The sequence below is a fragment of the Coloeus monedula genome (genome assembly GCF_965178545.1).
Source record: "Coloeus monedula genome assembly, chromosome: 7".
Classification (NCBI taxonomy): Eukaryota; Metazoa; Chordata; class Aves; order Passeriformes; family Corvidae; genus Coloeus; species Coloeus monedula.
In genome coordinates, this window is record NC_138787.1 from 20,518,764 (window position 1) to 20,539,012 (window position 20,249).

Genomic DNA, 20,249 nt, shown 5'->3' on the forward strand with positions numbered 1-20,249 from the left:
GACAGTGACTATTATCTGCCTGTTCAACAGAAGGTAGTTGCCTGTTATACCACAGAACTTCCACTGAATCACCTGGAAGAGGAGTGGTAATTCTCGGCACTGCCCAATTTCCAGAATACAAATTACAACACCTAGAACGTACTCTGATGTTTCCTGCACAAGACAATGAAGAGGATTCTATCACAGGGAGGAGAATTTCAAACACAAGCCTTCAATCAAGGAAATAACCAATTTATACAAAAGAAACTTACAGTGAATCTGAAATCTGGCCCCCTATCTGATTTAGGCATCCATGGAGACTAATTTATTTCTATCTCCACCTCTCTTCATATTTGTAGGGAATTAAACTGCCTTTATGTTTACAGAATTTGATTAATTTGTTTCTTTTTAGCCAGAGCTGATGGCACAGGACATGTAATAACCCACAGTCAGAGCAATTCTTCAGCAAGCAAAAACCTCAGCATGAGGAGGTTCATATAACCATCTTCTGGTTCCCAGAAAGAAGATCTAAATGCTAGACAAGAGTCACAGCTGTGCCTGGGGTAATCTCTATCCCTCCTGTGGAATTTGTGCCTCCAAAAAGTGAATGAAATCAAATGAAACTGAATTTAACAAACAAAACAAAACAAAATAAATGTTTAGCCACACCGTTCTGGAAAAAGAAAAGGCTGAGGTTCAGTCTGTGCTCCTAACTTCCAGCATCACTTAAGTATTTTAGCTAGTGGTGTTAATACAAGATGTAAAGCAAGTACCATCCTCAGCTTGGAATCTCTCTTACCTGGGGAGAATAAATGCTGAGATTCTGGAAGGGGTTCAAGGCTATTAAAATGTCTCCAACATAAGTATAAATCTGTAAGTCAGCATAACGTTTTTGCAGCTGATGGATAATTGTATCCTGAGAAGATTACAAAAAGTTTGATAGTTATACGGTATTTTCCCATTTAGGAAGACTTTCGTAAATATACTGAGAACACTGTTTTAGAGATACTTATTGTAATTGTTACTAATTATTTTTTAAATGCCAAACCCACAAAATCAAATATTTTCAAAATTCTTGCCAATGTCATAAAACTAAGCTAAATAGCAATTCCTAATTGCAAATTAGAATATTTTCTTATATCAGCCTGAGAAGCAAATCTTCTGAAGAGAAAATGGTGGTACACGTTATTGCTGCACTTCATAGTACGTGTCCATTTAATTTTTTTATTTGGCCATGAAACAAGGATAATAATTTTTCAAGGATTAAATTTTAAGTAGTGGTAAAAGACTGTTTAAACAGGACACCAGCACAATTGATTACAATGTCTTTTCCTTGCGGGCATGTAATTTAAGGATTATCAACACAAAAATGTAGAGATACTCTGCAAATAGGGGATATTGTGAAGTATGAAATTGATAGTTTTACCACTTTTTATCCAGAAACTGCAGGTAATATATTATTCTATATAAATAAATTATTTTAGAAAAAAAAATCACTTAAATCCAGATCTTTATGACTAAACTTCACATTTTAGGAAACTCACAAAAATAATTTAAACTAGCATCACTCATAATTAAGTTTTTCCACATAATAGTATTCACTGCTACTACTTTTATGCCACTACATAGATTAACGAACTGAGGTCAGCAAATTAGTCATGTGAGAATTCCTTTGCCTTGGTGAGACAAAAGATTGCAAGAAGGAACTATTTTCATTCTTCTAAGAGAGGCCTAAAAAGCAGAAATAGGCAAGAATGTGAGGTACAATTGTCAGAAACTGCTACTCAGACAGTACAGTACCTCATCGAGAACTTCTAGGTTTACCAGATCATCATCTAGAGAGTACTTGTCAGCTCTGTCCACATGGTAAGGTCCTCTAGTATGTATCTGTTCATGCCTGGAAGTTGTTAGTAGAGCACCAGTGTTATACAAGTGTATTAGAGACAGCAAACATTAAGATGCAAGGGGGAGTCACAGGTGAATGTTTTTGTCATGCAGAAACTCAGACATGCTCTCTGAAATGTGTAATTTTGCTTGCAATGTCCTTTTATAAAAGCAATAGATCAGCTTGCTGTCCAGTGTACTACCTGTTTTCTCTTTCACAATATAAAACCCCATCTATTTATCAATGTTCAGCAAAGATTTAGCTACAGACTTACTATTCCTCACTCACACTCAGTAAACCATAAAAAAATTCTTCCTCTTTTCCCTTCCCTCCTTGCTTTAAGTTAATAAACTACCACTCAGTTTAATTAAATGTTACCCCCACGTGCCCAGCCATAGTACTGTCATCTAAGGAAGTTATAAGAAGCAGTAAGTAGTATAAAATCCTATTGTTACCTTGATGTACGCCAAAGTGCCTCCTCAGATGACCCTAGACGTGGCCCAAAACAACATTTTTGAACCACAGCTGCCATCAGACTTTAAATTGTATGGATGTTCAGTCAGCTTGTCTCCAGAGATTTAACCCACACAATAAGCAGCAGAGACAAACTGTCACATAACCCCTTTATAATCAGATTATACCGAAGGAATCTTTGAAAATGTGGTGTATATGTTTTTAAACAACACATCATGTTGAAACGGGAGCAAATTAAGAGGCTGTAACATGTCTTCCACAGAGGGTGTGAAATATGAATGCTGTAAGTGCAACTAGGCTTTTCTTTACAACAAACATAATCAAAGCATAGTAGAAGGACACCCACCGAGATACAGTCTGCATCCTGCTGAGTAACACTTAGCATTGATCCTCAATGACAGTCCTTGACAGATTGTTTTTGCATTGGTTGCCATGTAGAAAGTAAGAATCACATGATCAAGCATCCCAAAACATGGCTAAACATTATATCAAGCACTAACAGAACAGTAACCTGGCAGGAAACACTTGTTTATATATAATGTTCAAGGTTAATATGAAGATTTAGTGGGTCTTTTTTCTTTAATCATATCTTCATATGCTCTTGGAATCCTTTTTCAAAAATTAACAAGGAGGCATTTGCATTTTCCCCCGTTATGTACACTTCTACATTTCAAGCTAATCAGCTTTTATTCAGTAAAGAGAATTTTTTCATATCCAAGAGATATTACATCACCAGAAGAATTATTGCATGGAAAGCCTCTAACAAAGAGGAAGGAGTGTTAGCCACGAGTACAGCTTCCCTGATAATTGTGAATCACATTTAAAGATCATATTTTTCTTATGTCTATTTTTATTAATTTTCCTCATTTCCTTTTGGCTACTCAGTGAGTTCTAGAAAACTATTCTGCAATGGTTTATTTGAATTATAACTAAATAAAACTGTGCAAACTGTTTTGTCAGCTAGGAAATAAAACAGTGGGAAGACAGCAGGTTTTGCTGACAGTCCCACTGCTTTCCCACAGATGGTGGTTTGCTTGATGTTGTACATATGAAGCAATGAAAGGAGGACATACGAACACAAATACAAAGCTATGAAAGAAAAATTGTTATAGTAGGTATTATTTTCCGTGGGCAGCACACTGATCATTTGAATTTGTTCAAAACTCCATTCAATTAAATCTTCCATTTCCTGGTCCTCAATTAGGTATTGGGTTGTGGGTTCTTTTAGGCTTTTTTTTTTTTGAGTCACTGTATGCAAAAACATTACACTTTGCTGACAAGCCAGATCCTCAAAGGAGTAAGAATGCACGATGTACTACTAGGGTTTTTAAGTGTTGTTTCCCTTTCAAACCAGAATTCAACCTCTATTTTATCTTATTACTGCACAGAAAAATGCTGTTGTAAATAATGTAAATAATTTCGAGATGGGAGCATCCCTTGGTCTACAAATGAAGGAAATATTTTAACAGTTGTTTTACTCCATGAAGATGTAAATAGCAAAGCAACAGCTCGACATTACAGCTAACGTAACTCATCTGTGAAGCTTTTTCTTCCTGGAGCAAAACATCATAGCCACAATACTGAATTGCAACAAACTGCAAGTAGGGACGCATCTACCAGAGGTGCAAGGAGGAGGGGGAAGAGGGCACATTCAAACCTAAGCATGTCTAATTGCAGAATGGCTTTGTAAACTAATCTGTTATCTGATTGTGTATTAAACTCCTGCTGTTTGCTCACCTTAAGTGATAAACCAATCAATTTTTTTTTTATTGGAAAGAGTTCCTCTCAAACCAATGTAAATAAATAGGGAAACCGGTCTTAGTTAATGGAAGTAAAACATATATACCTTTGTGCACATATTTTCTGGCACTTAACTCATTTTCCTAAGTACATGATTAAGAAGAGGATATTAGGAGCATAACATCACATTAGCTTCAAATCTCCTGCTGGCCTCATCAGTTTTCTACTGACCCTATGTCCTCCAATGCATTGACAGAGTGGGAAGGAAAAATATAGGCAGTAACCTTTAATTATTTCCACAATTTTACATCAGAAATACAATCTGCTTTTAAAACATATTTTTAAAATTCTTACAAAGCAGAAGGAAACATTCTTAACTGGGGAAATAACTGTCAGTACATATTTTGCATAAAAAGTAGAATTATCAGTCATTTTTTCAATTACCCTTCCTTTCGGGCAACGTATAAAAAGTACAAACTCTAAGCAAAAGGAAAATCAAAGATGTTATTTCCTCCTGAAGCAATCCCTGCAAGATGTAGTCTCTTCACAAAACAAAAGAACTGCCGTAAAGGGTGCAAAGGGCGCCACTCAAGGTACCTAACTTTATTATAGAACCACAGGATGGTTTGGGTTAGAAGAGACCTGAAAAGCACCATTAGATTGATTCCAGAAATCTAGTGATGACCACTGTCTGTTGAAAAAGGCCCTATGCTCCAAAGCACCCACCCATTACCATTTTATCAGGCAGGAATAGCTGGAAGGGACAGTTTTCTTGGATTTTGGAGGGGGCGCAAAAGGCAAGAAGCATTTCTCCCTTGGGAGAACCATTTCATGAAAAGTCAGGAAGCATTCATTTGTTCTACTTTTGGTAGAGATAGTCTGAAAGAATGTAACCAGTTACAGTAATAGAAGTGCACTGTAAATAGTTATACACTCATATATCCTGCTATCAAGGGATGGGGAAAGAAAAGCTAGATGGACCACACAGACTTCTAGATCAAAAAGTCATTTTGCTGGCAGGTCCAACCTGAGCAATAAAGCAACACAGACCAAGAATTTTTGCCTTCATTGGTAAGCTTCTTTAATCTCTCTCCCCTCCACCCCTAGCATCCTTAGGGCCTTTCAAGAGGCCTTTACTGTGGCTTCCTGGTGCAGTTAAGCATTTATGTTTACGGTTTATTTGTTTATTACTAGGATTTACAAAGGTACAATGGTTTCTGTATCTGGTCTTCTTTACATTATTGCCAATTTAAAAATTAATTCCTGAGATTTACAAGAAAAATACTCAACACAATGAGAAAGAAAAAAGGAGAGAGTGTGATACTGCCACGCAGAGATACACAGCCTATTTCCCATGCATTGCAAAGACTTAATTTTGCTCGTTTACATCAAGTTTCAGCCTTAAGTAATTTGTTGAAGCAAGGTCATAACAGAGGCACTGACACAGCCTTAATTACAATATAAATGCTACAGCTATAGTTTACAACCTCCAGTAAAAACACATACATCATACTCAGAACAGGATCACTTTCAGGGGCCACAGCAGCTTTGAGATTTAAAAATATATATTAAAAAGGGGAAAAAAGAATTTTAAACTCATTTGCCTAATATTCATATAGAAGAAGACTGGAAGAATTGCATTAAATTACATTGTGTATAGCATCAGAGAAATATTTCTGGTTCTGTTTCTGTTACTATCTCTGAGTCCAAAGAAAATTACTGGCTGGATGCAATCAAGTTCCTTGTGGTTAATTGCTTTCAAATCTAAATGTGAGCTGGCAGAGAAGCTTGATATCTGGTAGTAAGAATTACTTCCTTGGATGGACTGCTGCTGTAATCCAGCTGGTTCATAAGAAGGGGGAAGCTGCCAAGACACTGTAGCATCATTCTAATATCTGACAAGGTAGACTGAACATACCTGCCCTTCTCAAACTATTAAATGCTTCTTTCTTTTTTTTCCCCCCTTTTCTATTTTTTCCCCAGGCTTCTTCAAGTTTGATTCTTCCTGATGTACTGATTTGCATTTTATCCTTCAAAATGCAAGGTTTCACAAGTGTCTGTTCCCCATTACAGAAACAAACTTCTCAGTGGTGACCAGCAGTAGCACACTGACCCAGCATCACCCAAAACTGCAAGCACCAAACTCTTTATTGTCTACCTTAAACTTGTTTAAAACCATATTCATGCAAATGCTGAAGTTTCTTCATTCTTTTAAAAACTGAAACCAGAGATTAGTAGATCTTTTCTGATTCCTATGAAGAAGCATATTTACATAAAGGACCATAAGATACCTAGTTTGTAGGAAAACATCCAAGAGAAGAATGAGCCATGTCTGGAGTTGGCCTCTTCAAACCTGCTATAATTGGGAAGCTGCCACTTTGAACCACATAACCCAAACCACTCAATGCTTGATCAACATTAACTTTCAAACATCACATCACTATATAACTTTTACATCAGGAGTTATTGGATTATTGAGGAAATGCAGAAGACCATGGTTTTTCTCAACTTCACCTCCAGTGACATTTGATAGACAGGGCTACCAAAATAAATGTAGATGACAACTGGTGATTATTCAGTATTTTTGTTACTTTAAAATTAATATAGATTTATCTACTGCATTTCATATAAGTGCTCCACATTATCTTGTCCAAAAGAACAGCCAAATGTCACACAGAAACCCACAGTATCTAAAATTTTGAAAGACAGCTTCAAAGAATATTACCAAGAGCAAAATTTTTAGAATGCATTCTGTGAAGACTCTTCTTCCCTGTCTGCAGTTCTAAGCTTTTAATCAGGTATTCTCCTCCTTGATGTTCTGCTTCTCCACCACAGTGAAAAGGCAGTTAATAGATCTGTTACTACATTTGAATTTCCCCATCTCACGTGCTGTTATGACATTTCTTTTTTAGATTTTCTCCCACATGCTATTCTGGATAGAGCAATCTGTTATTTTAAGACTGAGCATAAGTAGATAACATCTTAATTGTTGTACATTTAAATGGGAAAAGAAAAAAACTGAACATTTAAATTTTGTTCCCTTTTGCTGATGGTCAGTACTTTTCAAGGCCTTCAGTTAAAGATTTAAAATTCTACAGTTTTCCATTTGTTCTACTCACAAGCCATGAAACATTTTTTGTTTTGTTTTGTTTTAGTGGAATAAAATGGAGAGGTTACTTTTTTTGAGAAAGCCTTCCTAAAGGATCCAAGATTTTATCATCATATTTTATGCAAGGAAGGGCTGGGACAATAGACAGAATACAGGGGTACCACATGACTTTCCCTTTTAAATGTCTCCATGACAAGCTCTGTTGTATTTTTAAACATTATTTACGGAACTTGGTATAATTCCTAGCTTAAAAGGCTTCGAAAGTTTTTACATCTGTTTTTCAACTTTTTCAACACTGAACCAGCTGCCAGCTTTGCCAGCTTGAGATAAAGTCCTGACAAGCACAAAAAACCTGGGATAATATTTGATGTTTATAAACAAACACCAGAGAATATACCCACTTTTCACAGTGCATTTTGCCAGTGTAGACAGCATGAAGTCATTTAAAATTTAGCAATATTAGGAAACAGACTAAATCTCTTCTAACTTTCTCCTTAAGCAGGCTGGCAATCAGCCTGTATGTTGGAATCACTTGTACTATGAACCAAAAAAGCAACCGACCACATGAAAAAGTTCAAGACATCAAAAAGCACATTTGGAAAGTGAGCAGCTCTCTCATATCCTCTCTTAATGGATTATCAAACACACCTGAATATTATTTAACAAAAATATAATCTCCACAAACAAAGCAAATGTTTACTGCTAAGGAGAATTTATAATATCCATAATTTGTAACATATCTTTGCCTAGAGCCTTCCCAGAGCCTTCTCCAGACTCTTCGGCAGGAAGAATGAAAATAGAAATGGCTGGAGCTCCAGGCATCATACATGTTTCTCTTCATTAAAAGGTTTACAGTGACCACAGGTACAGTAGAGCTTTATAGAACAAGATTAAATTCTTTCCTCAGACAAACTGCTACCTCTTTTTCATAGGTGTAATATATTAAGTAAAGATATTAATAGCCATTTTTTAAGTGAAAGGAACAGAGAAATACTGAGGGCAAGTGATAGAACACAGATTACACAGCAAATTAGAGCGAGAATGAGGAACAGAACATAAACCTCTACTATGTTTTTGCATTATAATTCGGGGGGTGCCTAAACATTCTTGGTATTATACTGACAAGCAATCATATGAATCTTTATCTTGAAGAACCTATCCCTGAAATACAGCAAGTTTATGGTAAGCTTGACTTGTGTACCCTTTTTTACTTAGAAAATACAGTATTTATCACACTCAGACACACTGAGTCTATAAACACTCAGTTATTACTATTGTAAAAAAAATGTTTTTATAGTTTTGCTTTTCATTCCTGACCAATGTTTGCTTGTTCTGTTGTCCACACCTTGCTGTAACTTAAGATTCCTTCTTTTTTCCTCCATTGTCCAATTTTATGCTACATGAGGTATGATTCTTTATGAATGAATGACATTTCTTGTTCTCACAATTTTACTATGTGTAAGGACACCATTTGAACAACCATCGTACAGTATTTGTGTGAATACAGAAGTGGGAAAGTAAAAAAAAGAAGGAAAAATAGGAAAAAACTATGAGTGAGAGCCTGTGAAAGCATCCTCTCTGATTTTAAGAAATGCTTCCTGCCTAGAGGCAGCTATATATTGATAGAAATAAGACTGCTGTGACTCCCAAGATGATCTAGAAATTAGTATCCATGTGTTAAAAAGGAATTCTGTATTTGACTTTAGAAGAGATGGGGAAGAATAATTCAGCATGGCTGGAATGAAAACACGTGAAGCAACGTTCTGATGTACTTGTGTGGTATGCCCAGCCCCTGCCCTGGAGGGAACGTCTGCTGAGATAAGGAGAGTGCCTAAACCTCCCAGCAGAACTCCCCTGGAAAGGGAACCACTTTGCAGTTAAGGCGAGAAGAAGACAAACCCAGAATCCTCTGGGAGACCCTATGCAGATCCTTTGTAGCCCATTGGCCTTTACCCTCTGACACCCACCCCCTGTATCCCTATAAGAGCTAGCCCCCTGCCCCTGCGAGGGCAGAGAGAGGCTCGTCCCTGGCTCGCCATTGCCGGACTAATAAAGCTGCCTCGTGTGGAACAGCTGCACGGCCTCTCGTCTCTCTCCCTGGTCTGGCCTGGAGGCTGCCCTGCAGAGCTGAGCTGAAATCATGAGCTGACAATCACTAAAGAGCTGACAGCTTCTGCACGGGCCCTCCTGCCAGCAGCTGAGGGAAGACACCGGGCCTCGGGAAGACAGTCTCTTTTTGGGACCATCTCTCCGGACTGGTCACAGCTTCCTTGGTCAGAGCTACTGACCCCTCACCAGCTGCCATATGTACTAACCTCTATTTTTCAAGGACTGAAGAACTTTTATAAAAATAGGACTAGTGGAATACTTAACACTGAATAAATTTCTTAGAATTAAACTTCATACAATTGTTATTATGTCAAAGCTGTTAATGAAAGTGTATTGATGCTAATTAGCCATTATGCTTTGGTATTGTTAGAAAACACACACAGTTAACTGACAGCTTATAAAAGGGATATTGATAACAAAGATGATAGCCAGAGCTCATCCTTACACAGCTGTGACATTGGACTTTCTCACCAAGTTTTTCCCCACAAGAGTATAAGACATAAGCAATGTAGGAGTGGAGTGCTAATGCTGAAATGGCAAAACACAAGAATTTCAATCTAAAAGATGCCAACAGATGAAGAATCTTTTTCCTCATTACAAGTGTGGAAATTCTGGCTGGGTTTTCAGAAAACACCTATTTGCATAAGGATAGAAGATATCTGCATCTCACCAATTGTCGCTGTTATCCCCGGAGAACGGTGAAAATCACGACATAAAACCAGGTCAGATGATATGGCCAAAGCAAGAGCTCCGCTCCATTTAATGAAAAACTCATCTTATATAATGCATTTCGTAATAAAGAAATTCCATGATTGGCCCTTGGCTAGCCACCCACCACAGTAAGCGGCTGAGTGGTATAACCACCCACTTCAAAATATTATTCTCACAATTCCATTGTTCTCACAACAGCTTGCAGGTGTAGAAATGGTTTCCATTCTCTCAAACTGCTGTCCATCCAGTTCGCATGAGAACGAAAGCTTTCACAGAAAAGCTGTGAGAAGCTGGATTTCTCTGTTTCTCAGCTAAAGCATGAGAAAGGAAAAACTTCACAAATGCTTCAGCAGCTGGAAAATTCCTCTGCTCCTGTCTTTTAGCATCCACAACCAATGAAAATAATTTAGGGAAACCGGTGGAAAAGTTTCAAAGAGTACCTTTTTCATAAAAGAAGCAGGATGAATTGTTAATGTCATTTTAAACGTGGTCTTTTACTAGCATAAACATTTTCTTTTTATTATTAATTTTTAACCTAAAGGAAATCATAGAATATAAAATTCTCTAGTAAGTTGCTTCATGGAAAACTAACAACAATATGTTTGTCAGCAACAAACTGATGATAGCAACAAATGTGTGTAAACAGACTTCTTTGAACTCAAGGTCAATAAAGAGCCCCTTCAATTCAGAGGTCTGAATAAATGTACTGAAGTTAAGCCTAGCTATACTGCCCACAAAGAAGCTGACAAAAGAAGAATGAAAGAAACTAAAATAAGGTGATGTTTCAGTCAGTGGCTCCAAAGGCCAACCCAAATGATCCTGCCAAAAGGGGCCAGCCTGTTTCTACAACTCTCCCGCTTATTCCTGGTCATGTGAAGCATTCCCTCCTTCACTTCAGCTATATCACCTGAGGCACCTCTCTGCAATCACTAACAGAGTAGAAAATTATCTGTGTGTTTCTATTGGCTTAGTTTGTTTCTCTCACTGTAGAAGTCCAACCTCAGGAGGCTTCTGACAATCACTGAAGCTGAAATTAAAATGGCATCAAGAGTTTGTTCCTGGGAGTTGAGGGAAAATGAGAGAAAGAAGCCAGTTCTCTCCTTTTCACTAGCAGTGCACTGCTAGATAAGCTCTCCATGTCTCTCTTTCCACATGCTCTAAGTCATTAGTACTGACTTTCAAGTCTGCAGGCTTGTTCTCAAGCATAATAACCTGAAGTGATGCACCAAAATAGGCAAAACTGGCATGGCTCCATCGGAAAGAGAATCCTATTAAAAACCCCACAGGTGCTGAGTCAGTGCAGAATCAAAAGACACAAATCCAAAGCACCACCCTGGAAGACTTTCATATGAAGACAAAACATAGATACCTCCCGATCAGTTGTCATCACCAGTGACTCCCTGGGCTACCTCAAAGAAGAAGTGCTGTTAACACAGGCATACTGATGATTTTCTAGTTTCTGGAAATTTTCAGCCTGTGGTCTGAGAACATTTTCTCTTACTTATCTTTTAAATGATTGATCTGTAGTGTTGCTCTACTCCTAAATTTGGGTGTCTGTTTTTCTTTATTTCTGAACACCAGCAAATTAATGTACATTTAATTGTACCTGTCATGAGCGCATCAATAAACAGAAAAAGCATGCGTTATATTCAATGTTGTAATAGAAAGGTTTTGCTTAACATGGGTTTGAATTGGCCTTATTTACTTTGATGTGGTCACTATACACTCAGATGACTTCAACTGATCATTACAAATGAATGTCCATAAATTTTCTACTGTTGCGGTGGCTAAGTCCACTTTACACCCCCCAAGTTGCCCTAAAAGTGGTCTCTCCTTACAACACTGTGCTAGAAAGTTCTCCCTTTGTCTAGATTCTGCTGGCCACTGGTCCTCTCCCCCCTCCCATCCCTTTTCCCATTGGCCCCTGTTATATCATTCAACCTTGTCTCTGCCCCCTAGCCCTCAGACTACTGGTTTTGGATACTCTGCCCGCCTTTGGGAGTTTTTGGGATAAAACTGGCGCGGGCTTTCAGTTTTGTGTTCTTCTTGCCTCTGTTCCCTTCGGGGTGCTGCCGTTAAACACCTCGGAATTGCGCGCAGAGAGCCCCTCTCGCCTCTGTCTCTGGTTCGTGCACAGCCTGTGGGTGTGAGCGGCTGTTCGCGACCACCTGTGAGGGTGAGGTTGTGTGCACACGTGGGTGCTGCCAGAGCGCCGCCTGAGCGTCTCCACGAGGGACCCAGTAGGAATAAACATGGCATCGATCCACTGAAGCCCTCCACAATATTCTACAGTATCATCTGGTCATATGTTCTTCTGCATGTCAAATTTTGTATTGAAAATTATATTGTAGATGCATTACAGAGGTTTTAAAGGCTTTTAACTGGTAACAATTTTCCTAGAGGGTACAATAGCCCTATTACAGAGCCAAGTCTTTTACTATTATGAGGCGATGTCAATCCTCTGGGGAAAATTACAATTAGATGTACTTGGTGGTTGGTTCTTCTGTAATAATCTTATGTTCCTATTCCAGTATTAACTGTCTGGCCCACAGACTTAGTATTTTGCAGGGATATGCTCTTGCTATCTCATTGAACTTTGTACCAATTTGATCAAGTTCAAAATCTTTAGAATATCATTCTGAACAATATGTTGTAGATTTCAGTGGTAAACAATAACTAGATTTCTGTCCTCACTGAGCATGCTCTCAACCCTGATCACAGTGGGCTGGTGCTTCACAGAACAAGCAAGGATACCACAGTATAATGCTAAAACAATCAGAAAGATTTTTGTTTGAAAATAAAATATTTAAGCTGGGTTAGGTGGTGATGGGACAGACAAGGAGTTATACTCCCTCAGATGAGCACTGATTCATACTAGGGTGCTGGGAAGCAAAATCCTTCCTACATTCTAGTCATGTGTAAGGTGCAGAAGCTTGTCTGTTGCAGCACACCCAGTTAATACATCAAAAGGCTTGAGAAAAGAAATGCTGTCTTGGTCTTGGTTCTTCGTCATTCCACAATATGGAGTCAGAAGAATCTATTGGAATACCATGACAAATCCATTCCAGAACTCCTCTTAGCACAAGGATCATTCCATTCTCTCTGTATGTGCAATCAGGTCAACAGCTGGAAAAATTCTTATACCTATTCTTATTCTTGGACCAGCCATGCAATAGTTGCAGGCAATGTGATCTGTGAGGTGCTATATGGGGAAGGAATCTTAGGAAACTAGAAAAAGCAGAAACTTCTATTGTAATGCTGGCATAACTCCCTCACCCACAGTGAGCATTTCCAGGTATGTTTCCCCAGAAAACAAAGAAAACAACAAGAACAATCACACACACCTCACAAAAACAAACAAACAAAACCCCACCACCCACAGAAGTCAGCTTCACCTTGAAACTGTACTTAACAGCCATTCCTTTATTTTAACTTATACATTTTTGTTTGAGCCTTTAGCATTTAAGCCACGGAGTTTTATGGCATGTAAGTATATACATGTTTATGACTTATGAATCATAACATCTAATTTACTTAATCAACATTAGTAGATGGTTATTTATAATAATGGGCCAGAGCTTATCTAACTCTAGAATTTCATATTACAGAATGATTGCTGAGCTTGGGACAGTGTGTTCATTTGCATTTAATTCTCTTTTGAAACAGTGAAATTCTGCCACCCTCTGGACAACAACTAAACTAAGACATATTTACAATCAGCCTCAAAAGATGCCACTTCTGCTGATAAACATGCATTGCTTTTTAAGCACATTTATAATTAATTACTGGGCTGAATGAAAAAAATAGAAGTTGTTATAAAACTACAGACAAAACAACTACTTTCGGTACTTATCAGCCTTCTTACTAATAGGATTTAATCAAACAGCAAACTTCAAAATTTTCTGTTCTTAACTTTTTCTAGTAGTCACTTGAATGCTCACAGTTGTATTTTTAAAGATCTGTTACCAAAGCATGATATAATTTTTCATGCCAACGTGTATTTCCACAAATCAGAACATTCTGGAATTATCAACATCTTTCCGACCAAGCCAAATGAGAACAAGTATAGAACAGAGTTCAGTGGGAGAAAAAAAGGCAAAGAAGGTTGCATTACAGCAGATCAAAATAGCTTTAAAAATTATGAAAAGGAAAACACGTCTCTTACATTCACATGGCAAGCAGCACTTATTGCTAAAAATACTGCCAAACAACACATTGATATGATCATTCAAAACAGTAAAAGTCTCATGCGAAATTTCAATTTGTGCTTCCAGTGTAAGTGTGGGGAAGGAGGGCTGTAGCATATATGTTGCTACTGTAGCTGGTACAGTACCTTGTTTTGGCTATGGAGCCTAGCTGCTGTTGTTCTTGGATGAGCTCAGCCAGCTGTTTTTGCAGAGACATATCTTTACCATGTACTTGTTTAATAAACGGATGTTCCAAAAGATGGGTGACTGAAGGACGCTTTTCAAAATCTTTGATTAGACACCTGTGACAGACAAGTAGGGATCTCAGACAATGATCTTATTTCGTTACAGCATGATCTGAGTCAGCTTACTGTGTGGCTGTTACTCTGGTTTTTTTTCCACTTATTTGAGTTCCTCATTATGTAACAAGACTCTTCCACACTACAATAAATCTGGCATAAAATACTTAGCTAAGTGAATGCACTCTGCAAGTATACAAGTATAAAGGCTACAAATTTGAGCTTCTTTAATCTCTCTTTTAACTGTAACTAGATAAAAGGAAAAAATGACATTGTATCCTGTAAGAGCTGTACAGTTAATATACATAAAAATTAAGATGAATAGACAATACTTCATTCACTTTAGTTTTCTACCTACTCTCTGATAAGAGTTTGACTATGAACTATAGGACATAGCCTATTAAAACCACAACTGAAACCTGTGGTACAACACTAATCAGAATGACTTCATATAGAGCTTTGTTTTTAAAATGAATGTTACGGGTAGATATTCTATATCGCCATGATGACTGTCAGCATAAGAATTATAAAAAAATCTGCCAACCTGTATAATTCAGTCTGGAAGAGAAAGGAATGAGTCAGAATTAAATGCTAGCCAGGGTACCAATGTTCTTTCTGTGATAGAAACAGGTGAACTAGTAATGAGTAAAGAAATACGTCCTATTAAATCAGCGTAAAATAAAGTACCATGCTAATTTATATAATCAACATTTATATCTGGAGAAGCCATCATTCAAGTTGAATTATTTTCTGCATAATAAAGCTGAAATAATACCGTTCAAACAGAAGAATGGTCCAACAGGATAACACTGCTTTCAAGTATCCTCTAATTAATAATATTAAAACATTCTGTTCATCTTGCTCAAAAAATAATGATATTGAAATTATTTGAGAATGTGAAAAAGAAGTGCTGCAATTCAGTATATACCTCCCTTCTAGTATTTATAATTTTAGCAAATTATAACTCAAGGTGAATTTATTTGATGAGATGCATTCATATTACATACTTCACAATTTCATTTCATATTTGCTGAATAATTACCTAAAGTACTTCCCTTGTAGGGCCAAATATCACAAATAAAGACTATCATTTTAGCCAAAAGTTCAATGAAACTTTAATTATATTTTATATCCTAGTAATAAAAGTAACAATGTACAAAATTTAAACTACATTACAAAAAAATCATACACTTTAATTGATTTCAAATACTACCAAACACATTAGCAAGTTATTAAAGTTTAGCCTCACCTCAAAGACTTTACTGAAGACTAAAGTCTGGTCTTAAAATGATCCTGAAATATCTTTGAACATAACTTTAATAGTTTAGGTTCCCAAAAACCATTTTGCAAACCTCTTCTGTACATCTAGTCCAGAAAACAAAGTCTGTAAAATGTGTTACCAGTTTTGGAACTATTCTGGTGGATTTTGCTACAGGCTAGAACTGTAGCCTCCTGATAGAAACACTAAAGCAACACAACCTGCTTTATCTCCATCCCTCTGAGTGCAAGGCTATAAATACCAGTCCTTCCCCTCCATGAAAAGATCCATCATTAGCCTTGAACAGGTTCTGACAACCCCCCCTACCCCTTTTCTTTTTTGTAATCTGCAAATTTTAAAAGCCAATACACCCACACAGACAATATGATCCATGCCAATCCTTTTTAAATTCATGTTTCCTGAGAAAAAGGAAAAAAGCATTTGAAAAGAAAGACAACATTAATCAGGAAGACAGAGGAAAACAGAACAAAACAACAAATGCTACGCGTTACACAAATTCACAGATGGATGGCAAGTATCTGAAGTGGAGATTTCAGTCTGAAAAGCCCATGCACTCATGATTTTTACCATTCTATCAATTATTCCAAATTTACAGTATTTGTTTTATTGTTAATATATAAATGTTCTTGTTAAATTTGACTTCATCTGAAGTTTTTCAGTACTATAACTGAATCCAAGTGAATCTATGTCATAGAGTCATGAATAGTTTGTGTTGGAAGGGACCTTTCAAGGTCATCTAGTCCAAACCCCCTGCAATGCACAGGGACATCAACTATATCATGTTGCTCAGACCCCTGTTCAACTTGACCTTGAGTGTTTCCAGGGATGGGGCATCTACCAACCTGTGTCAGTGTTTCACCTCAACGTAAAAAACGTCCTCCTGACATCTAGTCTGAATCTACTCTATTTTAGTTTAAAAGCATTATCTCTTGTCCTGTCACAAAAGGCACTTGCTTTTCAGATAATAACAATAGAGTTTAAATGGATTCTCTTTAAAAAATTACACAGTTCCAGAGAGGATATCTTGTGTTTATCAAAGTGGGAAGAACATACAAACCTTTGACCTGGTAGCATGCAGTTATTAATATGAATTCTCTGAGCTCTGAACAATGCACCCACAGAGACACTCAACAGACAGGATACAGAAGTTGCATGAGAGTTTTTCTGTATAGATAGCCCCTAGGCGAAACATCCAAATGTCCAGGATACTGCACTCATAGTGGAAGCCCAACAAGAAGAGACATTTTTGGAGAAAAAATTTCTTAGTTTCTCTATTGCACACCTGAAATTGGAGTTTTTTAGGTCTGGCAGATGTTTTAATGAGCACAGGTAAGTTCTGTGAAGGAGGTGATCTTGGAGATCTTTAGGATTATCTTTGCTTCTGTTGCATAATCCTGCCAATCCCCCACTGACTATTCACTTTGTGTGCATGCTTCACCTTTGCAACAATTGATGTTTTTCTACTGTCTCATATAAATGCAGCCTTCATTCTCTGGTAGTAGGATATTGCTGCAGTCTGTGTTCATGTAGGATACTGCTTGAAACACAACCAAAACTTTGCTAATCGCAGGATGACTAAGTTAATGACAAGGCACATCAACATGATTCTGTGATCAAACTCTGTTCCAAGCTGAGAGAGAGCACACCTCCTACTGTGCCAAATTTGTGCCTGCATCAGAAGAACAGAGTCCTTTCAGACAGTTAATGAGATGACACAACAAAGCAGAGAGCAAGTAACTAACAGCTGTGCAAGGGTGAGGAGCTGCTTAAATTCATGTCTGTAACTTTGTACGTCAGTACTTCAGGGAAGAGACTGACTGGAATGAACATTTCCACTGGAGTTGGTTTAATTCATCAAGTCGAATGGCAAGTTCCTGGCACTTTAAAAACACAGCATCAGACAGACCAGGCAGGCCACAGGGAACTCAAGTGTGTATGGCACACACTTCTTTAACTCTAAATAGCAGAAGTTTTGACACAGTCACTTCTAGAAACTACTCCTTACAAGGCTTCAAATGCAGTAAACAGCTTGCAGCTTAGTCACTGTTATGTATTGTGGGCTCACTGTGTACTCAAATATTCTGTGCCAATTTGATGTCTCACCAGGCTTGCTGTGATGGAATGTCAGAGTAAGCTGTCATGTGACACTGAAAACATAGCCCTTATGTTTCTCAGTGCATATTCCTTTGTCTTTATTCCTCTCTATGTAGGAAAGACCTATTAATACTCTGCTTCTACACACTTTCAGTTCAACTGTGCTGCTTTTAGTGCAACATGAATGCCTGCTGCTGCTGCTGTTCTTCATCAACATCATCTGTAAAATAACAATTCTTGGGCCACCATCTAAGTGCTAATGAAAAATGATGCATCAGACTGCCAGTGTCACTGCAGGTGTCCAATAAGGTGTCATCGTCATCCTCCTGGAAGCAGTATTGACACTCTAGTGCTCTTCAGAAAAATAAAATTAATATAGAATATCAGCTCTTGAAATGCTAAATCCTGCACAAAGGTGAGAACTATCACAAAGTTTTCTACTGACCTGCACTCTGATGGAATTAGAATGTGTGGAAAAGTTAATTATATGGGTGTCTGAGTTCATCGTTGCCAGTAAATTCAGTGAGGAGATGTATCTAACATATAGGCCAGAAAAAAAGAAATCAAGAAGTAATTAACAAAAATTCAGTAATATTAACATTTGAAGGAGTACAGTAACAAAACAGCTTTCACAATTTCACTCATCACAAAATACTCTGAAATCAGCATGTGCACTGTACAAGTGAAAAACAACATTTAAAAGCCCTATTAAGGAAGGATTTGCTTCTGAGGAAAAGAGAAAACTAAAATATCTTCAGCTTCTCATCTGAGCATTCATTTAAGACCAGTTTGGATAGTTAGCTCAGGCACTGTCAAACATCAACCATGCTGCAATTATTCATAAAACCAGTAAATGTGCTGCACCCGCAAATTCAGCCAATTTGTTTGGCTTGTGGAAATTCAAAAAAAAAAAAAAAAAAGAAAAAAGAAAAAGGTAGTGCATTAGTTTGAACTGAGAAAATTGACTAGCAAATCTACTACAAGATGGGTTTCAAATAAGGTATTATGAAAGTATCACATCTGGTCTGCTATTTTTTGGATCTAAAATAACAGAAAGGCTAAGTAGAGATTAAAAAAAATGTATGTTTGCCTTGACAAAAGTCAATCCATTATCTAATTTGAAATTCTAGTATCTTCCATCATGCTTTCTTAGCTGAAAATTAATTCTCAGAATTCATTAGCATCACTACATTAAACATAGGTTGCAGCCATTTGCTGCAATCTCACAGCCAGGCTCCTAAGCACCATTTCCATTCTGCCACAATAACAAGCAAAGATGAAGCATTTATTAGCAGAGGATAAGAGCAGCCTCCCATCCACATAGGCCCATCTGAGACAGCCTCTAAAAATTCACTGGCTGCTTGCACTCGGATGATAACATTGTTGGAATTGCTGGGTCTCGACAATGTAAACAGCCATTTCAAAAATAGCGAATCAGATGGCTGAAACGGAGAGATATTTATCAGCATTCATGAGCTAATATTTACTAATGAATAAACGGAAAGAAACATTTCATAAGAACTGCAGTGGTGGTCTAAGTCTCCTGTGTGTTCAGAAATAGAAAAATAATTACAACGTCACTCACTATTGCAGCCAAACCTAAGTAGAGCAGCAGCAGTTCTTTCTTTCAAAAATTCTCTTTCATCAGATCTATTATGATCTATTTGACCCCAAGTACTCTCTTTAAAAAGAAAGAAACCAAGCAGCTGTAACTCTCATAGCTTAGTTACATTATGATTTATCACCAGTATTTTTTTTTCAATTATTACATTTTATAAATGCCACATTTTCTGATGATTTCTTATCTGCTAGAAGTGTATTGCTAGAACTCATTTTGTCTCATAACCCAAATATCCAACCAGACATCAAGCAACTATTTAACATCTACATGCACAGAAGATCCATAGGTTAATATTCGGAAGGAATTATGACTGTCCATCAGACTCTGTATTAGAGCTGGGGAATTCACACAACAGCCTCTGGGTGACAGTGATATAAAGTCCCTGTGCTGTTCAACTGTTATCTGTTAGCTGAAGTCCTCACTGCCACTCCTCTGGTCCCTATCTCCCTGCCACTCCCTGGCTCATCAGGGTGCTTTCCCCATCACCTGCTCCTCTCACAGCTCTAGACCATTCTCCCCTGCCTGCCACATATTTCACTCCTTGCACAAGTACCTGCTGTCTAGCAGTGAGAAATCTTTCCAGGACTCTGTTATTAGGATAGAAGAGCTTTCCAGGGTCTTGAATCAGACTTCAGGCCATCCTGAGGTGCTAAGATCCTCTCCTCCCAATCCCAGAAAATACAGTTACCAGATTACCCCCAAAGATAGAGATGGCTCCACTAGGGTTCTAGAGTGGAAATTTCCCAGAGGAAGAAGAGTAAG

The 20,249-nt window shown here is 37.6% G+C and overlaps 1 protein-coding gene across 1 annotated transcript in view; it reads right to left on the reverse strand.

Moving 5' to 3' along the window:
- MYO3B (myosin IIIB) overlaps positions 1–20,249 on the reverse strand; it is a gene marked incomplete at both ends in the record, with an annotated part of 202,185 nt that overhangs the window by 106,970 nt on the left and 74,966 nt on the right. Inside the window, 3 exons of the mRNA XM_082285588.1 lie at positions 779–895; positions 1,780–1,876; positions 14,341–14,496. Of these exons, the coding sequence (XP_082141714.1) occupies positions 779–895; positions 1,780–1,876; positions 14,341–14,496 (370 nt within the window). The remainder of the gene's footprint in view (positions 1–778; positions 896–1,779; positions 1,877–14,340; positions 14,497–20,249) is intronic.